Below are 26,969 nucleotides of genomic sequence, written 5' to 3' on the forward strand. Positions count from 1 at the left end.
CACCCACCCACACCACTCCCCCCCACCCACTCACCCCACTCCCCCCCACCCACTCACCCCACTCCCCCCCCACCCACTCACCCCACTCCCCCCCCACCCACCCACTCACCCCACTACCCCCCCACCCACTCACCCACTCCCCCCCCACCCACCCACTCACCCCACTCCCCCCCCACCCACCCACTCACCCCACTCCCCCCCCACCCACTCACCCCACTCCCCCCCCACCCACTCACCCCATCCCCCCCCCACCCACCCACTCACCCCCCCCCCACCACCACCCCACTCCCCCCCCACCCACCACTCACCCCACTCCCCCCACCACTCACGCACTCACCCCACCACCCACCCCACCCACTCACCCCACTCCCCCACCACCCACTCCCCCCCCACCCACTCACCCCACTCCCCCACCACCCACTCCCCCCCCACCCACCCACTCACCCCACTCCCCCCCCACCAACCCACTCACCCCACTCCCCCCCCACCCACCCACTCACCCCACTCCCCCCCACCCACCCACTCACCCCACTCCCCCCCCACCTCACTCCCCCCCCCACCCACCCACTCACCCACCCACTCACCCCACTCCCCCCCACCCACCCACTCACCCCACTCCCCCCCCACCCACCCACTCACCCCACTCCCCCCCCACCTCACTCCCCCCCCACCCACCCACTCACCCCACTCCCCCCCCACCCACTCACCCCACTCCCCCCCCACCCACCCACTCACCCCCCCCACTCACCCCACTCACCCCCCACTCACTCACCCCACTCACCCCCCACTCACTCACCCCACTCACCCCCCACTCACTCACCCCACTCACTCACCCCACTCACCCCCCACTCACTCACCCCACTCACCCCCCACTCACTCACCCCACTCACCCCCCACTCACTCACCCCACTCCCCCCCTCCCAGTCACCCCACTCCCCCCCACCCACTCACCCCACTCCCCCCCCCACACACCCCACTCCCCCCCCCACACACCCCACTCCCCCCCCCCACACACCCCACTCCCCCCCCCACACACCCCACTCCCCCCCCCACACACCCCACTCCCCCCCCCACACCCCACTCCCCCCCCCACACAACCCACTCCCCCCCCACACACTCACCCCACCCCCCCCACAACCCACTCCCCCCCCCACCCACCCACTCACCCCACTCCCCCCCCCACCCACCCACTCACCCCACTCCCCCCCCACCCACTCACCCCACTCCCCCCCCACCCACTCACCCCACTCCCCCCTCCCCCCCACCCACCCACTCACCCCACTCCCCCCCCACCCACCCACTCACCCCACTCCCCCCCCACCCACCCCAATCCTCTCCCACCCACCCCAATCCTCTCCCACCCACCCCAATCCTCTCCCACCCACCCACTCACCCCACTCCCCCCCCCCAACCACTCACCCCACCCACTCACTCACCCCACTCCCCCCCCCCCAACCACTCACCCCACCCCCCCCACCCACCCCACTCACTCCCCCCCCCACCCACTCACCCCACTCCCCCCCCACCCACTCACCCCACTCCCCCCCCACCCACTCACCCCACTCCCCCCCACTACCCCCCCCACTCTCCCCATTACCCCCCACTCACTCACCCCCCACCCACTCACCCCACTACCCCCCCACCACCCACTCACCCCACTACCCCCCCACCACCCACTCACCCCACTACCCCCCCGCCACCCACTCACCCCACTACCCCCCCCGCCACCCACTCACCCCACTACCCCCCCCGCCACCCACTCACCCCACTACCCCCCCACCCACTCACCCCACTGCCCCCCCACCCACCCACCCCACTACCCCCCCCACCCACCCACCCCACTACCCCCCCCACCCACTCACCCCACTACCCCCCCCACCCACTCACCCCACTACCCCCCACCCACCCACTCACCCCACTACCCCCCACCCACCCCACCCACTACCCCCCCCACCCACTCACCCCACTACCCCCCACCCACCCCACTACCCCCCACCCACTCACCCCACTACCCCCCACCCACCCCACTACCCCCCACCCACTCACCCCACTACCCCCCACCCACTCACCCCACTACTACCCCCCCACCCACCCCACTACTGCCCCCTCCCACCCACCCCACTACCCCCTCACCCACCCACCCCACTACCCCCTCACCCACCCACCCACCCCACTACCCCCTCACCCACTCACCCCACTAACCCCCCCACCCACTCACCCCACTAATCCCCCCACCCACTCACCCCACTAATCCCCCCACCCACCCACCCCACTACCCCTCACCCACTCACCCCACTAACCTCCCCACCCACTCACCCCACTAACCTCCCCACCCACCCACCCACCCACCCCACTACCCCTCACCCACTCACCCCCCCACCCACTCATCCCACTTCCCCCCACCCACTCACCTCACCAACCGCCCCCCCCCCCCCCGTCCACCACTCCCGCCCACTTACCCCCGCCAGCCGCCCCCCCCCCGCCCTCGAACAATCCGTCAGAGCTGAGGTATCAAACCTGAAGCCCCCCCCCCCCCCCACCACCCTGAGCCCAGGCAACTTGGTATTATTTCCGCTTATTGACAATTTGTGCTGTTTGAATTTCGTGGGTCTGGAGGTTTGGAGAGTGCAGTTTTTAAATGCTGTGTATCGTTGGTGGATGAAGCCTAAATCTGAAGATCGGTTAGTATCAGCAACTGGAGCTATCTGCACAATGAATGGGAACATGGATTGAAATTGTACACACTGTACCCTCGGAGGATCTAAGGTACGTATCGATGTGCTCGACTAAGACAGAGGATTGGACCTACCTGATGCTCTCTGCCTCGCCTTTTTCTTTAAGGCCAATCTCATTGCCAACCAAATCTTTCATCGCAACTTTATTGCTTTTTGCTGGGTTTGTTCTATACCACTCCACTGAGGGCGGGGGAAAGATCTTTTAACCTTTACTCCCACTCGGCTGTTAATTATAAACCCACACACTCTACTTCAATCTTTGCAATCCGAGTGAAGGGCAAGCAAACATTTTAACCTGCTGGCTGTATGGGGAGAGTCATTACAACCATGATCTTGATAAAGGCTTCAACATAAGGTTGCCAGCGCATTTAGCAATTTAAAGGAATAGCTAAAGAATTGCTTGCATTATCCACCAGGGCCTGAACCTAAATCCCGCAGTACCTTTCTTAAATTTGAGAGATTATTTTGCATCTATTCTCGACTGACCGCTCATTCAGTTGAAGGCAATACGTAACTGAGCAACCAGAGTGGTAAGGTTATTGGTCAGCAATACTGAGTTAGCCGGGAGGCGGGGGGGCAGCTAAAGTGTTACCATTGGCCCCAGTGACCATGGAGAGGAAAATCAGATGGGGATCCCTCTCCTGATGGCCACCAACGACAATCCAGAGATACTGCACCTTGTACCAATGTTGTTAAGGACACTGTCTGTCTGACACTCGTAGTCAGATAGGCTGCCAACAATCACTGCCATGGCTCACAGATAAAGAATGCTCACTAAGGCAAAATAAGAGCGATTCCTGGCACCCGTGCAACAGCAGATCATCAGTAAAACGGGAGAAATGTTGTCTGAAAAAGAAATGTTACATTTAACCCTTGTCTCTCTTTGAAAAGGCTTCCGTAAATAGCCTAAACCAAAGCCATCATTGCAGTCGTTTCAGGGAGAATGCTACAGCATTCATAATGACACAGGAATTGGGATCAGCCAGGACCACTTGGCTCCGGACCTCATCACTGCTCAGTTTGGGTTCCACCAGGACCTCTTGGCACCCGACGTCATTACCGCCTTGGTCCAATCATGGACAATAGAGCTGAATCACAGAGGTGAGGCAACAGTGACTGTCCTTGACATCAAGGCAGAATTCACCAAGTGTGGCACCAAGGAGTCCGAGTAAAACTGAAGTCAATGGGAATCAGGGGTAAACACTGTGGCTGGAGTCATACCTAGCACAAAGGAAGATGGTTGTGGTGGTTGGAGCTCAATCATCTCAGATCCAGGACATCGCTGCAGGAGTTCTTCAGGGCAGTGTCCAAGGCCCAACCATCTTCAGCTGCTTCATCAATGACCTTCCTTCCATCATAAGGTCAGAAATGGGGATGCTCACTGATGACTGCAATGTACAGCATTCACAATTCCTCAGAAAATGAAGCAGTCCACACCCGTATGCAGCAAGACCCAGACAACATCCAGGCTTGGGCTGGTAAGTGGCAAGTAACATATGTGTCACACAAATGCTAGACAATGACCATCTCCAACAAGAGAGAGCCTAACCACCTTCCCTTACTATGCAATATTAACATTGCCAAATACCCCACCATCAGCATCTTGTCAGTATCACCACTGACCAGAAGCACAACTGGACCATAAATGTCATGGCTACTAGAGCAGCTGCAACAACACTCGAGAAGCTCAAGACCATCCAGGACAAAGCATTCCCCATGATCAGCACACAATCCACCAGTTAAACATTCACTCCCTCCACCACCAACAGTCAATTTATGCACAGCAAAGTCCCATAAACCGCAATGAGATAAATGCCCAGATAATCTGTTTCTGGTGGTGTTGGTCGAGCAATAAATGTTGGTCCGGTGACTGGGAGAACTTACTTGCTCTTCTAATAGTGCCATGAATAAGGGGCCACCCATTTAAAACTGAGATGAGGAGTGTCATGTATCTACTTTTGGGATCACTAGCCACTAGATGGCGTCATTATTGGAGGCTATTGGGCTGCACGCACGTATGTGCAGCCCAAGTATAAAAGGCCAGCCATTTTGTATATTAGTCACTTTGGGCCTTAATAAAGCAGAGCCAAGGTCATATCTCTTGGAGTTAAACAGTACTCAGTCTAACAGTTATTGCATACACAACATTTGGCGACGAGGCAACAAGAAACTTTGCATGCAAAAATAAGCAGAATTGGATTGTTGGAGCGATTTGTGGAAGGAGAAGATTGGGCAGACTTTGTGAGCCGTTTGAGCCAGTCCTTCGTGGCCAACAAAATGGAGGTGGTGAGCGACACAGATCGGCGCCGGGCCGTGTTCCTCATGGTTTGCGGTCCAAACATTTATGGTCTGATACTCCTGCTGTGAGTCCAACAGAGAAGACGTATGAAGAATTGTGTACACTGGTACAGGACCACCTTAAGCCAGACGAAGGCATCATCATCTCGAGATACAGATTTTACACGCATGTTCGCTCAGAGGGCCAGAATGCGGCGGAATTCGTTGCCGACCTGAGACATTTAGTGGGACCGTGCAAGTTCGAGGCTCTGTTGGCAGACAGGCTGTGGGACATCTTTGTAATTGGCATCAACCACAAGGTGATCCTGCGTAAACTACTGGCGGTGGAGACATTGGACTTGAACAGGGCCATCACGATCGCTCAGTCATGCATGACGACGGATAGAAGTCTAAAGCAGATATCAGAGAAAAATTGAAACTCGGCAAGTACTGTAAATATGATTGATTCGGCGTTCGGCAGAGCAGCACATGGCAGGGCCTACCCGACTGCGTACGCGAAACCTGCGGCTGCCCAAAGTCCGCTAGCAGGAATGCATCTGATTTCTCCATGTTGGCGTTGTGGGGGAAATCACTGACGCCATCAGTGCCGATTTAAGCAATATTGTTGCAAAGGCTGTCTGAGAGTGGGGCATCTCCAGCGCAAGTGTCCGCAGATGAGCAAGGGTCCTGCGACACACCACGTGCAGGATGATGGTCAGACTAGCGCAGATCCAGATATGCAATCCAAAATACCAGAGGAGGAAATGTATTGATTGTACTCGTTCCTAACTAAGAGCAAACCGATAAATATCAATGTGAAATTTAATGGGGTGACGGTATCGATGGAACTGGACACAGGGACGAGTCAATCGATAATGAGCCAGAGAGCAGTCGACAAACTGTGGGATACTAAGACTGTGAGGCCCAGGCTGAGACCAGTCAATGCCAAGTTGCGCACGTACGCATAACGGTGATTGGCAGTGCCACAATTAAAGTGTCGTATGACAGTGCGGTTCACGAGTTACCGCTATGGATTGTCCCAGGCAATGGCCCAACGGTATGCGGCAGGAACTGGCTTGAAAAAAATCAGATGCGATTGGAACGACATCAAGGCATTGTCGTTGGAGAAAGAAACATGTACCCAAGTACTGAGCAAGTTCCCCTCGCTATTCGAACCAGGCATCGGCAATGTAGTGTATGGAGAAAGAGTCAGACTGAACACTGTGAGCTCAAAGTAAAATGTGACCTGAGTCTTTTATTGTAGGTCTCCAGAGTGCCTCTCCAACCTGTGAAGCCTTCTTAAATGCCTGTGCTGCTAAGGGATTATGGGATCCCTTGGGACTCCAGAGAATGAGCCCTCTGGTGGCTGGACAGAGTAAATACTAGTCCACATATAAAAGAATCCCCCCCCCAAAAGTCAATAGTGTAACTATTTACAATGTGAGTCTATCTGGGGCCCTTCTTGCCCTGGTTGATCGTCTCGGTGTGAAAGCTAGTGTTGTTGAATCATTTGTTGGGCCCTCGCTGGGCTGCTGTGCAACTGGCCTTGCTGGGCTGCCTGGTGTGTTGGGCCCTGCAGGCCTGCTGTGGATGATGGGTTCTGCTTCATGGTCAACTGTGGTGTCGGTTGCCACTGGTGTGTATGTTGGGGGATCAAAAAAGGTAGGGTCCAAGGTGGGTTGCTCAGGGTAGTCCGTGAATCTGAGTTTCATTTGGTCCAAGTGCTTCCGGTGAATGAGTCCATTTGAAAGTTTGACCCGAAACACTCTTCGGCAATGGCAGTGCCGGGAAGCCACTTGGGACCTTGTCCATAATTTAATACAAATACAGGATCATTGACTTCAATCTTGCGTGACACATTAGCGCTATCATGGTATGCACTTTGTTGAAGCCGCCTGCTCTCTACCTGTTCATGTAGATCGGGATGAACTAACAAGAGCTTTGTCTTAAATGCTCGTTTCATGAGCAGTTCAGTAGGTGGGATCCCAGTGAGTGAGTGGGGTCTCGTGCGGTAGCTCAGCAGGACTCGGGATAGGCGAGCCTGCAGTGAGCCTTCAGTTACCCTCTTCAAGCCTTGCTTGATGGTTTGCACTGCTCTCTCTGCCTGACCATTGGACGCTGGTTTAAACGGGCAGATGTGATATGTTTGATCCCTTTGCGGGTCATGAATTCTTTGAACTCAGCACTGGTAAAACATGGCACGTTGTCGCTCACCAGGACATCAGATAAGCAGTGTGTGGCAAACATGGCCCGCAGGATTTCAGTGGTGGCAACGGATGTGCTAGCAGACATTATCTCACATTCAATCGACTTGGAGTACGCATCTACAACCGCAAGGAACATTTTACCCAAGAACGGGCCTGCATAGTCGACGTGTACCCTAGACCACGGTTTGGAGGGGCAAGACCATAAACTTAGCGGCACCTCCCTGGGTACATTGCTTAACTGCAAGCATGTATTACATCTGTGAACGCAGGACTCTAAGTCCACATCGATACCGGGCCACCACACGTGGGATCTCACTATTGCTTTCATCATTACAATGCCTGGGTGGGTACTGTGGAGGTGATTGATGAAGGTCTCTCTGCCCTTCTTGAGGATCACTACTCGATTGCCCCACAGAAGGCAGTCTGCCTGTATAGACATTTCATCTTTGCGCCGCTGGAATGGCTTTATCTCTTCCTGCATTTCCACTGGGACACTAGACCAGCTCCCGTGAAGCACACAGCTTTTGACTATAGATAATAAGGGATCCTGGCTTGTCCAGGTTTTGATCTGCCGGACAGTGACGGGTGATTGCTCACTCTCAAATGTTTCCATAACCACGGCTAGATCTGCAGGCTGTGCCATTTCCACCTCCGTGGTGGGCAATGGCAGCCTATTAAGAGCATCGGTGCAGTTTTCTGTACCTGGCCTGTGGCGGATGGCATAGCTGTATGCGGACAACGTGAGCGCCCATCTCTGGATGCGGGCCAATGCGTTGGTATTTATCCCTTTACTCTCGGAAAACAGGGATATAAGTAGCCTATGGTCAGTTTCCAATTCGAATTTTAGCCCAAACAGATATTGATGCATTATTTTTTACCCCATAGATACACGCTAACACTTCTTTTTCAATCATGCTGTAGGCTCTCTCAGCCTTAGACAGACTCCTGGATGCATAAGCAACCGGTTGCAGTTTCCCGAAATCATTAGCTTGTTGCAATACACACCCGACGCCATATGACGACGCATCACATGCTAAGTACCAAACGCTTACATGGATCACACAGCACAATCAATTTGTTTGAGCATAACAATTTTCTCGCTTTTACAAAGGCATTTTCTTGCCTTTTGCCCCAAACCCATTCGCCCTTTTTCGTAGTAAGACATGTAGTGGTTCTAGCAGTGTGCTGAGACCCGGTAAGAAGTTACCAAAGTAGTTCAAGAGTCCCAGAAACGACCGCAGCTCCGTCACGTTCTGTGGCCTCGGTGCGTTCTCGATTGCCTCCGTCTTCGCGTTGGTGGGCCTGATGCCATCCGCCGCAATCCTCCTTCCCAAGAACTCCACTTCAGGCACCAGGAAAACGCACTTCGAGCGTTTTAATGTGAGCCCCACGTGATTGAGTTGACCAAGAACCTCCTCCAGGTTATGCAGGTGCTCGACCGTGTTCTGACCTGTGACCAAGATGTCATCCTGGAAAACCACGGTGTGCGGGACCGACTTCAGTAAACTTTCCATATATCTCTGGAATATTGCTGCCGCTGATCGGATTTCAAACGAGCATCTGTTATAAACAAAAAGACCTTTGTGAGTGTTGATGCAGGTGAGGGCCTTCGATGATTCCTCCAGTTCCTGCGTCATGTAGGCTGAAGTCAGATCCAGCATCGTGAACGTCTTTCCTCCCGCCAGCATTGCAAAGAGGTCGTCGGCTTTTGGTAGTGGGTATTGGTCCTGCAGGGAGAAACGATTGATTGTGGCGATTACAAAGTAACTGCCACAGATTCTGACGATGCCGTCTCCCTTGAGAACTGGGACAAAAGGACTGGCCCACTCGCTGAACTCGATCTGTGAAATGATGCCCTCTCTTTGCAGCCGGCCTAGCTCGACCTCTACCCTTTCTCTCATCATGTACGGTACTGCTCTCGCCTTGTGATGGATGGGTCGCGCCCCCGGAATTAGGTGGATCTGCACTTTTGCTCCTTGGAATTTCCCAATGACTGGTTCGAACACCGAAGGAAATTTGTTTAAGACCTGGGCACAGGAAGTGTCGTCAGCGGGCGATAGCGCTCGGACGTCATCCCAGAATAGTAGTTTGTGCACCGCTCCTTTATGGTAGCACTGCCAATTACAGGAATCAGTTCTTTAGTGTAAGTTTTTAGTTTCATGCGAACTGGAGTTAAGACTGGCTTTGAGGCCTTGTTGCACCACAACCTTTCGAAAGTCTTTTTGCCCATGATGGACTGGCTTGCGCCCATGTCCAGCTCTATTGACACCGGGATTCCATTTAGTTCAACATTCAGAATTATCGGGGGACAACTCATGGTGAATGTGTGCACCCCATGTACCTCTGCCTCCTCTAACTGAGGCTCTGGTTCATAGTGATCCTCCGTGGATCTGTCCTCCTCCTGCAACGTGGTGGTTTTCAGGTTTAACAGGCTTACCAGCTTGCCTGCACACTCGTTGGGGGTGTCCCATTGTTCCACAGCCCTTGCAAACGTATCCTATGAATTGGCATGAATGGAAACAATGATCACCCCCGCAGCACCAACAAGGTGTTAATGGCCCTGCATTCATCACCCTTGATGGTGGACTCCGAGACATCTGCGGACGTGTAGCTGCAGGCATGTGTGACCTGCCCTGTACGTTACAATTCGAAAACGACATCACTTTGTTCATAGTACTTGTAGCAGCATTTGTGTGCTGAGAGATTTGCTTAGTATTGTCACTGGTAGCAATGAATGCCTGGGCTATCGCTATGGCCTTACTCAAGGTTGGGGTCTCTACAGTCAAAAGCTTGCGAAATATAGTTTCGTGGCCAATGTCAAGTACGAAAAAGTCTCTGAGCATGTGCTCCAAATGTCCTTCAAATTCGCAATGTCCTGCAAGGCGTCTTAGCTTGGTGACATAACTCGCCACTTCCTGGCCTTCAGATCTTTTGTCGGTGTAGAACCGGTACCTCTCCATCAGAACTCTTTCCTTCTGGTTCAAATGCTCTCGGACCAGCGTGCATAAATCATCCTACGATTTATCCATGGGTTTCGCTGGAGTGAGCAGATTCTTCATGAAGTCATACGTTGGTGCCCCACAGACGGTGAGGAGGATCACCCTTCGTTTGGCAGCATTCTCTTCTCCATCTAGCTTGTTGGCCACGAAGCATTGGTCGAGTCGCTCCACAAAAGTTTCCCAATCATTTCCCTCCGAAAATTTCTCCAGGATGCCCACTGTTCTCTGCATCTTTGGGTTCGCTATCTGTATCTCGTCGGCAGTTGTAGTGTATGGAGAAAGAGTCAGACTGAACACTGTGAGTTCAAAGTAAAGTGTGACCTTAGTCTTTTATTACAGGATTCCAGAGTGCCTCTCCAACCTGTGCTCCCAAGGGATTATGGGATCCCTTGGGATTCCGGGGAATGAGCCCTCTGGTGGCTGTACAGAATAAATACGTCCACATATGTAACTGGCAACTTCACGGGAGCCAAGGTGCAGATCCACGTGGACTCGGATGCGAGACCCGTCCATCATAAAGCTCGGGCAGTTCCATATATGATGAGGGAGAAGGTCGAAATCGAACTGGACTCCAGCAAGAAGGGATCATATCACCGGTTGAATTTAATGAATGGGCCAGCCCCATTGTTCCTGTGCTGAAAAGTGATGGCAGTCAGAATCTGTGGAGACTACAAGGCTACAATCAACAGGGTTTCGAAACAGGATCAGTACCCGTTACCGAAGGCTGACGACTTGTTTGTAATGCTAGCCGGGGGGGAAATCGTTCACCAAACTGGACTTGACATTGGCCTACATGACACAGGAGCTGGTCGCGACGTCGAAGAGACTTACGTGCATTTACACGCATAAAAGACTATTTATTTAGCACAGGTGCCCTTTTGGAATTCTCTCGGCTGCAGCAATATTTCAGAGTAACATGGAGAGTCTACTGAAGTCTGTTCCCAGAACCATTGTGTTCCAAGATGACATCCTGATCACAGGTCGTAACTCCGAGGAACATCTGAATAACCTGGAAGAGGTTCTACATCGTCTGGACAAAGTGGGACTCAGACTAAAACGCTCGAAGTGCGTCCTCATGGCACCAAAGGTTGAATTCCTGGGGAGGAAAATTGCTGCTGATCGCATCAGGCCCACGGACGCGAAAACCAAGGCCATCAAGAATGCACCCAAGCCGCAGAATGTGACGGAGCTGCGTTCGTTCCTGGGTCTACTCAACTACTTCGGTAACTTCCTACCTAAATTGATCACCTTATTAGAACCATTGCACATGCTGCTAAGAAAAGGCAACAACTGGGTGTGGGGTGCGTCTCAAGACAGAGCTTTTGAGAAAGCCACTAATCTGCTTTGCTTTAATAAGCTGGTGATACATTTTGACCCATGTAAATGTTTAGTATTGGCCTGTGATGCTTCGTCATATGGAATTGGTTGCGTACTCCAACAAGCTAATAATTCGGGTAAACTTCAACCAGTTGCATATGCTTCAAAAAGTTTGTCTAAAGCGGAAAGAGCCTACAGCATGGTAGAGAAAGAAGCACTATCCTATGTGTATGGGGTTAAAAAGATGCATCAGTACCTGTTTGGTCTTCGGTTTGAACTGGAGACAGATCACAAGCCGCTCATTTCACTGTTCTCTGAAAACAAAGGTATCAATACCAATGCTTCATCCCGCATCCAGAGGTGGGCTTATGATTGTGTCATTCGCCATAGACCTGGCACCGAGAATTGTGCCGATGCTTTGAGCCGTCTGCCATTGCCTACACCGGAGGTGGAAACGCCACAACCGGCGGACCTATTGTTAGTTATGGATGTTTTTGAGAGTGAAGGAACCCCTGTCACGGCTCAACAAGTTAAGACCTGGACTAGCCAGGACCCGATTTTATCGGTGGTGAAGAGTTGCATCCTCAAAGGTGATTGGTTTGCCATACCCAAGCAAATGTGCGAGGAGACCAAATCTTACATTCGTCGCAAAGACAAACTGTCTATTCAGTCGGATTGTATACTGTGGGGAAATCGTGTGGTTATGCCCAAGAAAGGGAGAGAGAAATTTGTACGTGAGCTACATAGCACACATCCCGGCACTGTAATAATGAAAGCCATCGCCAGGTCTCGTGTATCGTGGCCGGGAATTGACTCTGAGCTGGAATCATTTGTGCATCAGTGCAACACTTGCATGCAGCTCAGCAAAGCGCCAGCGGAATCGCCGCTGAGTCTGTGGTCGTGGCTGTCCAAACCATGGTCCAGGATCCACATAGACTTTGCAGGTCCCTTCCTGGAGAAGATGTTTTTAGTTGTGGTGGATGCATATTCGAAGTGGATAGAGTGTATAATCATGTCATCCAGCACAGCCACAGCTACCATTGAGAATCTCAGTGTCATGTTCACGACACATGGTCTGCCTGACATCGTTGTTAGCGACAACGGATCGTGCTTCACCAGTCAGGAGTTTCAAAAGTTCATGAAACTCAATGGTATCAAACATGTAAGGTCAGCACTGTTCAAACCTGCAAGCAGAACATGCTGTCCAAATCATTAAGCAGAGCATGAAACAAGTAACCCAAGGGTCACTGCAGACCTGTATGTCATGCATACTGCTTAGTTACAGGACAAGACCACACACACTTACCGGGGTCTCGTGTGCTGAACTAATGATGAAGAGAGGTCTTAAGACCAAGCTATCTCTTGTACACCCTGACTTGAATAATCATGTTGAATATAGAAGACAAAGTCAGCAAGGGTACCACGATCGCGCAGCTGTGTCACGCGATATTTCTGAAAATGATCCTGTATATGTTCGAAATTATGGTCAGGGTCCTAAGTGGATCGCTGGTACTGTCATGGCCAAGAAGGGCAACAGAGTATTTATTGTCAAGCTCAAAAATGGGCAAACATGCAGGAAACATATGGATCAGACAAAGCTACAGCACACAGACGAATCCGAACAGTCGGAGGAAGAGACAATTGACGACCAACCAACCTACCCCAATCATCAGAGGACTCAGTGGTCATCAGTGAATCGGGGCTTTCAATCACTGACATGTTCAATGAAAATGGATTTTCAATCCCTGACATGGCCATTGCAACTCCCACCAGGTCAGCCACCCAGCCACCAGTCACAACAGACTCTGAACACTCACCCAAGGCTGGAGTTGAACTGAGACGGTCAACCCTGGAGTGTAAAACTCTGGACCGTCTCAATTTGTAAAAGATTGTGTTAGTATCTCAAAGGGGGGGTATGTGTGTGAAGCCCAAGTATAAAAAGCCAGCCATTTTGTATATTAGTCACTTTAGGCCTTAATAAAGCAGAGCCAAGGTCATACCTCTTGGAGTTAAACAGTACTCAGTCTAACAGTTATTGCATACACAACAAGGAGGAATTTCTTCTCTCAGAGGGTTGTAAATCTGTGGAATTCGCTGCCTCAGAGAGCTGTGGAAGCTGGATCATTGAATAAATTTAAGACAGAGATAGACAGTTTCTTAACCGATAAGGGAATAAAGGGTTATGGGGAGCGGGCAGGGAAGTGGAGCTGAGTCCATGATTGGATCGGCCATGATCGTATTAAATGGCGGAGCAGGCTCGAGGGGCCGTATGGCCTATTCCTGCTCCTATTTCTTATGTTCTTGTGGTCTTATGGAATGACCTCCGATCCAAGAGGACGACGGGGCCTTGGTTTAACGTCTCATCGGAAAGGCAGTCCTTCAGTGCTGCACGGAATTATCAGCCTAGATTATGCACTCAAATCGCTGGAGTGGTATCACTGAACCAAGGCTGGCACTTCATTGACACATGCATAATAATTTTAGTTGCGTATATCTCTCTTCACTTTAATGTTGTGTGTGTCCAGATTTAAGAAAAAAAGGCAAATAATTTCATGCCGCCCTTTTCCTGACCTGAAACCAGTAACAGTACAATCTATATACTTTCTTCATCAAGCAGCAATTAAACTTTGAATGACCTTGAGCTGTGTTTACTTACAGACTGTGACCTTAATGGGAGAAGATGAACTTAAGCCCAGTTCCACCGGAGCAGTAGAGTAATGGGCCAAGAGTTGCGGGCGGAGGCAGATGCCGCCGACCAAAATTTTTTTAACGAAAGTACCTGGTGGTCCCAGAGCAACGAACACTTCGGCTCCGAGGCCTAGCTGCACAGCCCAGCATATGGGCCCACGTATTCCAGGAGCGTATGCGCATCCTGGCGTCACGTGGGCCTGGACCACCAATTACAATGTAGTATTCTCATTCATGGTACACTATCAATGAGAATACCCCTAAAATCAAATAACACACACACATAAATTAAAAAAACACGACTTTTTTTTAAATTAGTAGAAATTAAATTAAATTTATAAAACAAATATATATATTTTTAAAATGTTTTAATAGTGTTAAACATAAACATAAATATAAACCCTCATGGGCAGGGTTTTAAATATAAAAATAAGTAATAAAATTATTTTTTTCTATCTTTTAAAACACTTATGCTGGGAAAAGCAGGCCTTACGCCTGCTTTTACCAGGTGAAAGAGTTTGAAGGACATTCACTGGGCAAAAGTTGCACAAATAGCCCAATCTCCACCCACAGAGGCGTACGATCTGTTAAAAGAAATGTTGACAGACCGCAAGTGCCATGTTTAGGCTCACGCTCATCGTGGCCTAAACCTGGAAGTTGTGGGTCCTCTTCGGGTACGCGCCCAGGAAGTCCACTATTTAAGGACACCCTCAAAGCCTCCTTGATAAAATGCAACATCCCCACCTGGGAGTCCCTGGCCAAAGACTGCCCTAAGTGGAGGAAGAGCATCCGGGAGGCCGCTGAGCACCTCGAGTCTCATCGCCGAGAGCATGCAGAAAGCAAGCGCAGGCAGCGGAAGGTGCGTGCGGCAAACCAGACTCCCCACCCACCCTTTCCTTCAACCACTGTCTGTCCCACCTGTGACAGAGACTGTAATTCCCGTATTGGACTGTTCAGTCACCTGAGAACTCACTTTTAGAATGGAAGCAAGTCTTCCTCGATTTCGAGGAACTGCCTATGATGATGATGATTTACGGCCCATTATACCGGGTGTTACATGTTGCAACACACCTGTCATTATAAAACAGCAAGTCATCTGACTTAATACCAAAAGAGATCCACTAGTTCTGAAAGTACCATCACAATTGTAACCTCTATTTATATAAACAATTGTGGGAGTGGGAGGAGGGGGAATATGAATAGTGAAATGATTGAAAGAAAAAAAAATACATTGATAATGTCACCCATCAGCTTTCTGAAAATATAAAGTCGATTGATTTCAGACCTGGCAACCACTTCCTCGTGAACATCTTTCAACGCATCCCGCACAAACTTAGAGAGAGCTTTAGCAGGAGTGACGCACACATTCAGTACCAGATCTTCAGTCTTCTTGAGCTTTTTTCCATAATAATCCTATTGACAAGTATTAAAAAGTATTACAAAGTATTTACAGCATAGAAACAGGCCATTCGGCCCAACAGGTCCGTGCTGGCGTTTATGCTCCACACGAGCCTCCTCTCACCCCTCTTCATCTAACCTCAACAACATATCATAAGAACATAAGAAATAGGTGCAGGAGTCGGCCATTTGGCCCCTTGAGCCTGCTCCATCATTCAATAAGATCGTGGCTGATTGAATCTTGACCTCAACTCTACTTCCCTGCCCGCTCCCCATAACCCTTGACTCCCTTATCTTTCAAAAATCTGTCTATCTCCACCTTAAATATATTCAATGCCCCTGACTCAACAGCCCTCTGGGGTGGAGAATTCCAAAGATTTACCACCCTCTGAGCAAAGAAGTTTCTCCTCAACTCAGTCCTAAATGGCCGACCCCTTATTCTGAGATTGTGACCCCTGGTTTTAGACTCCCCAGCCAGGGGAAATACCCTCCCTGCAGCTACCCTGTCAAGCCCTATAAGAATTTTGTATGTTTCAATTAGATCACCTAAACGCTAGAGAATATAGGCCTAGTCTACTCAATTTCTCCTCATAAAACAACCCCCCGCCCCGCCATCCCAGCTAGTACTGCCAAGGTAGATCCATTTAACCCAGTCATTTAACAGATTGCTGTGCTGACAATTAGAACAAAAAACAGATACAAATGAAAGATAAAACTTTCATTTCAAGTACATTACTTTCACATCTTCATGAATTCCCAAATCTTCCGAACATCCAGGTGAAGGGAGGCTGAAAAAAAAAATTAAAAGCCAACAGTCAAATGTTGCCCTTAAAATAGAAAATAAATTCACAGTTAGGAATGTATGCATTGACATGGTAACAAAAATACATTTATTAAAGATCCACTTTCCTTGGAGGAGGTTATAAATTGTGCCTGAGTCAACAGCCCTCAAAGGATACAATTACAGAATGCTATGGACCTTTTAATGAAGAGTATGCACAAGTCATTGCAAGGGGGCAGTGGCTTAAAGTGACACAAAGCATTGAATAAACTGGACTTTGACTGTTTCAGGGCATTCTCTATCTGCTGACATTTCATTCCAAAACTCATGGAGTTTTTCAACCCAATTACAAGCTTTTTGCATCCACCTGAAATCTGAAGCAATCTGTCTGGATGGGAAATGCAAAGACACTTCTTGCTTCAGCTACAAAGACCACAGCTGGGCTGGAGTCCTCTTGCAAGCCGATCAAGTCAAGGACAGACCACCAGGAACTCGACAGATTGCAAATCCACTGGAACATGGAGTCCCCTTCCACCCCCCCATCTAATGAGACCTTAAAGCTGGTGGGCATGAGTGAAAACAGGTAAAGATTGGAGGGAAAGTTGAAGATTATGTTAAATCATTAGTGCACAAAATGGCAGAAAATATATCCAAAGTACTTTCAGTACTCTGGATTAGAAGGCGACAGTTCCTGCTCGCAGAGTTCAGTGCACAGAGATCATCATCATCATAGGCAGTCCCTCGGAATCGAGGAAAACTTGCTCCCACTCTAAAAATTAGTCCTTAGGTGGCTGAACAGTCCAATACGAGAACAACAGTCCCTGTCATAGGTGGGACAGATAGTCGTTCAGAGTAGGGTAAGGGAGGGTGGGACTGGTTTGCCGCACGCTCTTTCCGCAGCCTACGCTTGCTTTCTGCATGCTCTCGGTGATGAGACTCGAGGTGCTCAGCGCCCTCCCAGATGCACTTCCTCCACTTGGGGCAGTCTTTGGCCAGGGACTCCCAGGTATCAGTGGAGATGTTGCACTTTTTCAGGGAGGCTTTGAGGGTGTCCTTGTAACGTTTCCGCTGCCCACCTTTGGCTCGTTTGCCATGAAGGAGTTCCGAGTAGAGCGCTTGCTTTGGGAGTCTCGTGTCTGGCATGCGAACGATGTGGCCTGCCCAGCGGAGCTGATCAAGTGTGGTCAGTGCTGTGTGGTGTGCACAGAGAACTGAGAGGCGAGTGGTACAAACAAGGTTATTCTTAGTTACCCTGAAGTCACCCACATATTATGGAACTGAAGACACATGTAGGCCAGAAGTCTTTCCCGGTTAAGTTTTTACAACAATCATGCAGCTTCCATGGTTATTCCGCGAGTTACAAATGACCGGATTAATTTTCACATCTTGCCATGGTGGAATTTCAAATGGCACTCTCTGGGCTGCTCGTCCAGTACATAGGTTGACACAGCACCTTTTCAAGTCCTCACATCACCACAAAGCACTTCCTAGCCAATGAGTTACTCCTGAATGTTCACGAGGTTGATTCGTGAGATGAAAGGGTTGTCTTATGAAGAAAGGTTGAGCAGGTTGGGCCTGTACTCATTAGAGTTTAGAAGAATGAGGGGTGATCTTATTGAAACATGTAAGATTCTGAGGGGGCTTGACAGGGTAGATACAGAGAGGATGTTTCCCCTCATGGGGGTGTCTAGAACTAGGGGACATCGTTTCAGAATAAGGGGTCACCCATTTAAAACTGAGATGAGGAGGAATTCCTTCTCTCAGAGGGTTATGAATCTGTGGAATTCTCTGCCCCAGAGAGCTGTGAAGGCTGGGTCATCGAATATATTTAAGGTGGAGATAGACAGTGTTATATATGTAAACTTCTATTTACTCCGGTGGCTGTACAGAGGGCTCATCCCTTGGAATCCCAGGGGATCCCATAATCCCTTGGGAGCACAGGTATTTAAGGAGGCCTCACAGGTTGGAGAGGCACTCTGGAGATCTGCAATAAAAGACTAAGGTCACACTTTACTTTGAACTCACAGTGTTCAGTCTCACTCTTTCTCCATACATAACAACTGGCGACGAGATACAGATAGCGAACCCAAAGATGCAGAGAACAGTGGGCATCCTGGAGAAATTTTCGGAGGGAGATGATTGGGAAACTTTTGTGGAGCGATTCAACCAATACTTTATAGCCAACGAGCTAGATGAAGAGAACGCTGCCAAACAAAGGGCAATCCTCCTCACCGTTTGTGGGGCACCAACGTATGGCCTCATGAAAAATCTGCTTACTCCAGCAAAACCCACGGAAAAATCGTACGATGATTTGTGCACAGTGGTCCGAATGCATTTGAACCTGAAGGAAAGCGTTCTGATGGCGAGGTACTGATTCTACACTTACAAAAGGTCTAAAGGCCAGGAAGTGGCAAGTTATGTCGCCTAACTAAGACGCCTTGTAGGACATTGCGAATTTGAACGACATTTGGAGCACATGCTGAGACTTTTTCGTACTTGGCATTGGCCACGAAACCATACTTCGCAAACTTTTGACTGTAGAGACCTTGAATAAGGCCATAGCGATAGCCCAGGCGTTCATTGCCACCAGTGACAATACTAAGCAAATCTCTCAGCACACGAGTGCTGCTGCAAGTACTGTGAACAAAGTGATGTTGTTTTCAAATCGCAACATACAGGCAGGTCACACATGCCTGCAGCTGCATGCCCACAGATGTCTCAGAGTCCACCATCAAGGGTGATGAATGCAAGGCCATTAACACCTTGTTGGCACTGCAGGGGTGATCATAGTTTCCATTCATGCTGATTCAAAGGGTACGTTTACAGGGGCTGTAGAACAATGGGACACCTCCAACAAGTGTGCAGGCGAGCTGCAAATCCTGTTAAACCTGCAAACCACCATGTTGCAGAGGAGGACAGATCCACGGAGGATCACGATGAACCAGAGCCTCAGACCGAGAAGGCAGAGGTACATGGGGTGCACACATTCACCACAAATTGTCCCCCGATAATGCTGAATGTTGAACTAAATGGACTGCCGGTGCGAGCCAGTTCATCATGGGCAAAAAGACTTTCGAGAAATTGTGGTGCAGCAAGGCCTCAAAGCCAGTCTTAACTCCAATTCGCACGAAACCAAGAACTTACACAAAGGAAGTGCTACTGTAAAGGTCTCCTACGATGGAACGGTGCACAAGCTACCACTCTGGGTGGTACCGGGCGATGGTCCCACGCTGCTCGGCAGGAGCTGGCTAGGAAGGAAACGCTGGAACTGGGACGATATCCGAGCGCTATTGCCCACTGACGACACTTCGTGTGCCCAGGACATAATTAAATTCCCTTAGCTGTTGGAACCATACATTGGGACATTCCAAGGAGCAAAAGTGCAGATCCACCTAATTCCAGGGGCGCGACCCATCCATCACAAGATGAGAGCAGTACTGTACATGATGAGAGAAAGGGTAGAGATCGAGCTAGACCGGCTGCAAAGAGAGGGCATCATCTCACCAATCGAGTTCAACGAGTGGGCCAATCCTATTGTCTCAGTCCTCAAGGGAGACGGCACCATCAGAATCTGTGGCGATTACAAAGTAACTATCAATCGTTTCTCCCTGCAGGACAATACCCCCCACTACCAAAGACTGCCGACCTCTTTGCAACGCTGGCAGGAGGAAAGACGTTCACGAAGCTGTATTGGACTTCAGCCTACATGTCGCAGGAACTGAAGAAATCATCGAAGGGCCTCACCGGCATCATCACACACAAAGGTCTTTTCATTTATAACAGACGCCCATTTGGAATTCGATCAGCGGCGGCGATATTCCAGAAACATGGAAAGCTTACTGAAGTCGGTCCCGCACACCGTGGTCTTCCAGGACGACATCTTGGTTACAGATCGGGACACAGTCGAGCACCTGCAGAACCTGGAGGAAGTTCTTAGTCGACTCAACCGCGTGGGGCTCAGGTTAAAATGCTCGAAGTGCATTTTCCTGGTGCCTGAAGTGGAGTTCCTGGAGAGGAGGATCACGGTGGACGGCATCAGGCCCACCGATTCGAAGGCAGAGGCAATTGAGAATGCACCGAGGCCACAGAATGTGACAGATCTATGGTCGTTTCTAGGACTTCTGAACTACTTTGATAACTTCTTACCACTGCATGTCTTACTGCATAAAGGGGACGAATGGGTTTAGGGCAAAAGCCATGAAAATGCCTTTGTAAAAGCAAGAAAATTGTTATGCTCAAACAAATTGATTGTTTTGCTCAAACAAATTGATTGTTTTGTATGATCCATGTAAGCGTTTGGTACTAGCATGTGATGCGTCGTCATATGGTGTCGGGTGTGTACTGCAACAAGCTAATCATTTTGGGAAATTGCAACTGGTTGCTTATGCATCCAGGAGTCTGTCTAAGGCTGAGAGAGCCTACAGCATGATTGAAAAAGAAGCGTTAGCGTGTGTTTATGGGGTAAAGAAAATGCATCAATATCTGTTTGGGCTAAAATTCGAATTGGAAACTGACCATAAGCCACTCATATCCCTGTTTTTCAAGAGTAAGGGGATAAATGCTAATGCATTGGCCTGCATCCAGAGATGGGCGCTCACGTTGTCCGCCACAGGCCAGGCACAGAAAACTGCGCCGATGTTCTCAGCAGTCCGCAGATCTAGCGGAAATGCAGGAAGAGATAACAGCGTTTCAGCGGCGCAAAGATGAAATGTCTATACAGGCAGACTGCCTTCTGTGGGGCAATCGAGTAGTGGTTCCCAAGAAGGGCAGAGACATCTTCATCAGTGACCTCCACAGTACCCACCCAGGCATCGTAATGATGAAAGCGATAGCCAGATTCCACGTGTGGTGGCCTAGTATCGATGCGAACTTAGAGTCCTGCATGCACAGATGTAATACATAGAAACATAGAAAACAGGAGTAGGCCATTTGGCCCTTCGAGCCTGCACCGCCATTCAATAAGATCATGGCTGATCATTCCCTCAGTACCCCTTTTCTGCTTTCTCTCCAAACCCCTTGATCCCCTTAGCCGTAAGGGCCATATCTAATTCCCTCTTGAATATATCCAATGAACTGGCATCAACAACTCTCTGCGGCAGGGAATTCCATAGGTTAACAACTCTCTGAGTGAAGAAGTTTCTCCTCATCTCAGTCCTAAACGGCCTACACCTTATCCTAAGACTACGTCCCCTGGTTCTGGACTTCCCCAACATCGGGAACATTCTTCCCGCATCTAACCTGTCCAGTCCCGTCAGAATCTTATATGTTTCTATAAGATCCCCTCTCATTCTTCTAAACTCCAGTGAATAAAGGTCCAATTGATTCAGTCTCTCCTCATATGACAGTCCAGCCATCCCTGGAATCAGTCTGGCAAACCTTCGCTGCACTCCCTCAATAGCAAGAACGTCCTTCCTCAGATTAGGAGACCAAAACTGAACACAATATTCCAGGTGAGGCCTCACTAAGGCCCTGTACAACTGCAGTAAGACCTCCCTGCTCCTGTATTCAAATCCCCTAGCTATGAAGGCCAACATACCATTTGCCCTCTTCACCGCCTGCTGTACCTGCGTGCCCACTTTCAGTGACTGAGGAACTATGACTCCCAGGTCTCGTTGCACCTCCCCTTTTCCTAATCTGTCGCCATTCAGATAATATTCTGCCTTCGTGTTTTTGCCCCCAACGTGGATAACCTCACATTTATCCACATTATACTGCATCCTCCATGTATTTGCCCACTCGCCTAACCTGTCCAAGTCACCCTGCAGCCTATTAGCGTCCTCCTCACAGCTCACACCGCCACCCAGTGTCATCAGCAAACTTGGAGATATTACACTCAATTCCATCATCTAAATCATTAATATATATTGTAAAGAGCTGGGGTCCCAGCACTGAGCCCTGCGGCACTCCACTAGTCACTGCCTGCCATTCTGAAAAGGACCCATTTATCCCAACTCTCTGCTTCCTATCTGCCAACCAGTTCTCTATCCACGTCAGTACATTACCCCCAATACCATGTGCTTTGATTTTGCACACCAATCTCTTGTTTGGGACCTTGTCAAAAGCCTTTTGAAAGTCCAAATATACCACATCCACGGTTCTCCCTTGTCCACTCTACTAGTAACATCCTCAAAAAATTCTAGAAGATTTGTCAAGCATGATTTCCCTTTCATAAATCCATGCTGACTTGGACCAATCCTATCACTGCTTTCCAAATGTGCTGCTATTTCATCCTTAATGATTGATTCCAACATTTTCCCCACTACTGATGTCAGGCTAACCGGTCTATAATTACCCGTTTTCTCTCTCCCTCCTTTTTTAAAAAGTGGTGTTACATTAGCAACCCTCCAGTCCATAGGAACTGATCCTGAGTCGATAGACTGCTGGAAAATTATCCCCAATGCATCCACTATTTCTAGGGCCACTTCCTTAAGTACTCTGGGATGCAGACTAGCAGGCCCTGGGGATTTATCAGCCTTCAATCCCGTCAATTTCCCTAACACAATTTCCCACCTAATAAGGATATCCTTCAGTTCCTCCTTCTCACTAGACCCTCGATCCCCTAGTACATCCGGAAGGTTATTTGTGTCTTCCTTTGTGAAGACAGAACCGAAGTACTTGTTCAATTGGTCTACCATTTCTTTGTTCCCCATTATAAATTGACCCAAATCCGACTGCAAGGGACCTAAGTTTGTCTTCACTAATCTTTTTCTCTTCACATATCTATACATGCTCGCAGTTAAGTAATGCACCCAAGAAGGCGCGCTAAGTTTATGGTCTTGGCCCTCCAAACCGTGGTCTAGGGTACATGTCGACTATGCAGGCCCATTCTTGGGTAAAATGTTCCTTGTGGTTGTAGATGCGTACTCCAAATGGATTGAATGTGAGATAATGTCGGCTAGCACGTCCGCTGCCACTACTGAAAGCCTGCGGCCATGTTTGCCACACACGGCCTATCCGATGTCCTGGTGAGCGACAATGGGCCATGTTTTACCATGCTGAGTTCAAAGAACTCATCACCTGCAACAGGATCAAACCGTTTAAACCAGCGTCCAATGGTCAGGCAGAGAGTGCAAACCATCAAGCAGGGCTTGAAGTGGGTAACTGAAGGCTCACTGCAGACTCGCCTATCCCGAGTCCAGCTTAGCTACTGCACGAGACCCCATTCGCTCACTGAGATCCCACCTCATGAAAAGAGCACTTAAGACAATGCTTGCGTTAGTTCACCCTGATCTACATGAACATGTAGAGAGCAGGCGGCTTCAACAAAGTGCATACCATGATAGCGCAAATGTGTCACAAGAGATTGAAATCAATGATCCTGTATTTGTATTGAAATTATGGACAAGGTCCCAAGTGGCTTCCCGGCACTGTCGTGGCCAAATAGGGAAATAGGGTGTTTCGGGTCAAACTTTCAAATGGACTCATTCACCGGAAACACTTGGACCAAATCAAATTCAGATTGATGGACTATCCTGAGCAACCCACTTTGGACCCTACCTTCTTTGACCCCCTCAACATACACACCAGTGGCAACCGGCACTGCGGTTGGCCATGAAGCAGAACTCATCATCCACAGCAGCCCAGCAGGACCCACCATACCAGGCAGCCCAGCGAGGTCCCAACAGTTGATTCACCAATACCAGCTTTCACACCGAGACGATCAACCAGGGCAAGAAGTGCCCCAGATCGACTCGCCTTGTAAATAGTTACACTGTTGACTTTGTGGGGGTGCGGGGGGGGGGGGGGGGAGCGGGGGGGAGTGTTGTTATCTATGTAAACTTGTATTTGCTCTGTACAGCCACCAGAGGGCTCAAGCCCTGGAGTCCCAAGAGATCCCATAATCCCTTGGGAGCACAGGTATTTAAGGAGGCCTCACAGGTTGGAGAGGCACTCTGGAGAACTGCAATAAAAAACTACGGTCACACTTTGCTTTGAGCTCACAGTGTTCAGTTTGACTCTTTCTCCATCCATAACAGACAGATTTTTGAATGATAAGGGAGTCAAGGGTTATGGGGAATGGGAGGTAAGTGGAGTTGAGACCAGGATTAGATCAGCCATGATCTTATTGAAAGGTGGACCAGGTTTGAGGGGCCAAATGGCCAACTCCTGCTCCTATTTCTTATGTTCTTATGAAACATACAAGATTCTGAGGGGGGTTTGACAGGGTAGATGCTGAGAAGTTGTTTCCCCTGGCTGGGGGAGTCTGGAACTGGGGACACAGTCTGAGGATGAGGTCGGCCTTTTAAAACTGAGATGAGGAGGAATTTCTTCACTCAGAAGGTTGTGAATCTTTGGAATTTTCTACCCGAAACTGCTGTGGATGCTGAGTCCCTGAGTATATTCAAGACAGAGATTGATAGATTTTTGGACTTGAGGAATCGAGGGATATGGGGATGGTGCAGGAAAGTGGAGTTGAGGTCAAAGATCAGCCATGATCTTACTGAATGGCAGAGCAGGATTGAGGGGCGGAATGGCCTACTCCCGCTCCTAATTTATCACTTTCAAAATATTAAGGGAGCGGGGAAGCTTAACTTAACCTAAAGGAGCAGTCATGTTGCCATGTCATAATATGGCATGGCCTCTAACCACCTGCAACACAACCTCATTTCACAGAAACAAACATTAGGATCAGTATCCGGTCACTTCAGTAGATCTTACAGGGAGGTGGGACCAGCCAGCTTTGAGCTCATTTTTAAAAAAAAATTCCCCCAGTGTCATGCACTGTTTAACGTCCTTTTATCTTACATGTTTTTACATTTGCCTTCGGGTGTGTATAAAAACATTCAACATTCCTGACAATTTTAAGTCAAAACATGTTTTTTTTTTTAAAAAGGAACTTCTCAGACATGACAAGTCACTGGCAAGAGGCAGATAGAGCCATGAAATGTTACAGGACCAGCAAATACCCGTCAGCCCATCAAATCTGTGTTGGTAATTAAAACAGAAAATGCTGTAAACACTCAGCAGGTCAGGCAACATCTGCAGTGGCAAGGATTACCCAAGACGACTGGAGACCTGCTCTGCTGCACGGACCTAGTGCGCATACATATCGCAATGTGGGCTGGCCAGTGCTCCCCTGGGCCCCAAAAAGTACTTCATTGGCTGTAAAGTGCTTTAGGACGTGCAAGGCGCTATAGAAATGCAAGTCTTTTTTTTTCTTTTTTCAACCAACCTTCAGTTGTCTTGAAAAGTATTTATGGACTCTGCTTCAACACTGATCTATGGCAAAGAATTCCACATTCTAATCACCCTCTGTGTAACATGTTATTCTGCCCTTCCCTTTCATTCATTTTGTGATTATCTTAAATCCACCTTTTTAACCACCTCACCTGTGAATGGAAACAATCTTATTGCTATGCGCCTTTACTGAATCCTTCATAACCTCGAATGCTTCTCCAGTCCCAAGTGCACTTGTGAAATTCTGATAGCCTGATAAATCTACACTGGACTTTTCACCCGTTGCATTTGAATAGCCTTACTGTAGTGGAATGCACAATTCTGTACTCAAAACTGCAGTCTAACTAACATTAGAAAGACTTGCAGTTCTATAGCACCTTTCGCAACCCAAAGCCCTTTTCAAGCAATGAAGTATTTTTGGAGTGTAGTCACGGTTGTAATGTGGGAAACGTGGCAGCCAATTTGCGCACAGCAAGCTCCCACAAACAGCAATGTAATAATGGCCAGATAATCTGTTTTTGTTATGTTGATTGAGGGATAAATATTGGCCAGGACACCGGGGCTAACTCTTCTCCTCCTCTTCGAAATAGTGCGATGGGGTCGTTTACATCCACCTGAGAGAGCAGAGGGGCCTCGGTTTAACGTCTTTCTCTCATCCGAAAGACGGCACCTCGGACAGTGTTGCGCTCCCTCAGCACTGCACTGGGAGTGTCAGTCTGGATTTATGTGCTCAGGTCCTTGGAGTGGGACTTGAACCCACAACCTTCTGACTCAGAGGCGAGGGTGCTACCCACTGAGCCACAGCTGACATTCCTTGTTCTTTTGCATTGTCCCCAGAACGGAACACACATTCTAGACATAACGTTACTTGACAAATTAATTGCAGCAGAAAGCAAAATGTGGGTTTGTTTTGCAACATTCCGCATTGCCAACCACGGGAGCAGTTTGTATCACACGGAGGGCAAACTCCGCTGCTCAGCTTGGCGGAAGTGAAGGATACAGAAATACCTCTTGCCACAACACTCCTTCTGCGCCATCTTCTCGCTCCCAGCTCTGTCAGGGCAGCCTGCTTCCGCCCACATGACCCGTCTCCCAGCAACGCGTGTCAATTATCATATTGCAACGTGGAAGCCCGGAGCACGCGCGGCAGGACATTCCCAGAGACCAACCCAGCCCAGTGCAAGACATTCCCGGTCCCAGCTCAGTGCAGGACATTCCCAGAGATCAACCCAGCCCAGTGCAGGACATTCCCAGAGACCAACCCAGCCCAGTGCAAGACATTCCCGGTCCAAGCTCAGTGCAGGACATTCCCAGAGATCAACCCAGCCCAGTGCAGGACATTCCCAGAGAACAACCCAGCCCAGTGCAGGACATTCCTGGTCCCAGCCCA

The 26,969-nt window shown here is 49.5% G+C and overlaps 1 protein-coding gene across 1 annotated transcript in view; it reads right to left on the reverse strand.

The window, feature by feature from the left end:
- The window catches only part of LOC139255574 (arsenite methyltransferase-like), a 107,318-nt gene extending 80,672 nt beyond the window's left edge, over positions 1-26,646 (reverse strand). Inside the window, exons 1-3 of the mRNA XM_070873952.1 lie at positions 26,588-26,646; positions 16,358-16,409; positions 15,454-15,636 (exon numbers count right to left, since the gene is read on the reverse strand). Coding sequence (XP_070730053.1) covers positions 15,454-15,636; positions 16,358-16,409; positions 26,588-26,616 — 264 coding nt within the window. The 5' untranslated portion in view covers positions 26,617-26,646. The remainder of the gene's footprint in view (positions 1-15,453; positions 15,637-16,357; positions 16,410-26,587) is intronic.
- Between the last annotated feature and the right edge of the window lie 323 nt (positions 26,647-26,969).

This window comes from Pristiophorus japonicus, chromosome 3 (genome assembly GCF_044704955.1).
Source record: "Pristiophorus japonicus isolate sPriJap1 chromosome 3, sPriJap1.hap1, whole genome shotgun sequence".
In the NCBI taxonomy this organism is placed as follows: domain Eukaryota; kingdom Metazoa; phylum Chordata; class Chondrichthyes; family Pristiophoridae; genus Pristiophorus; species Pristiophorus japonicus.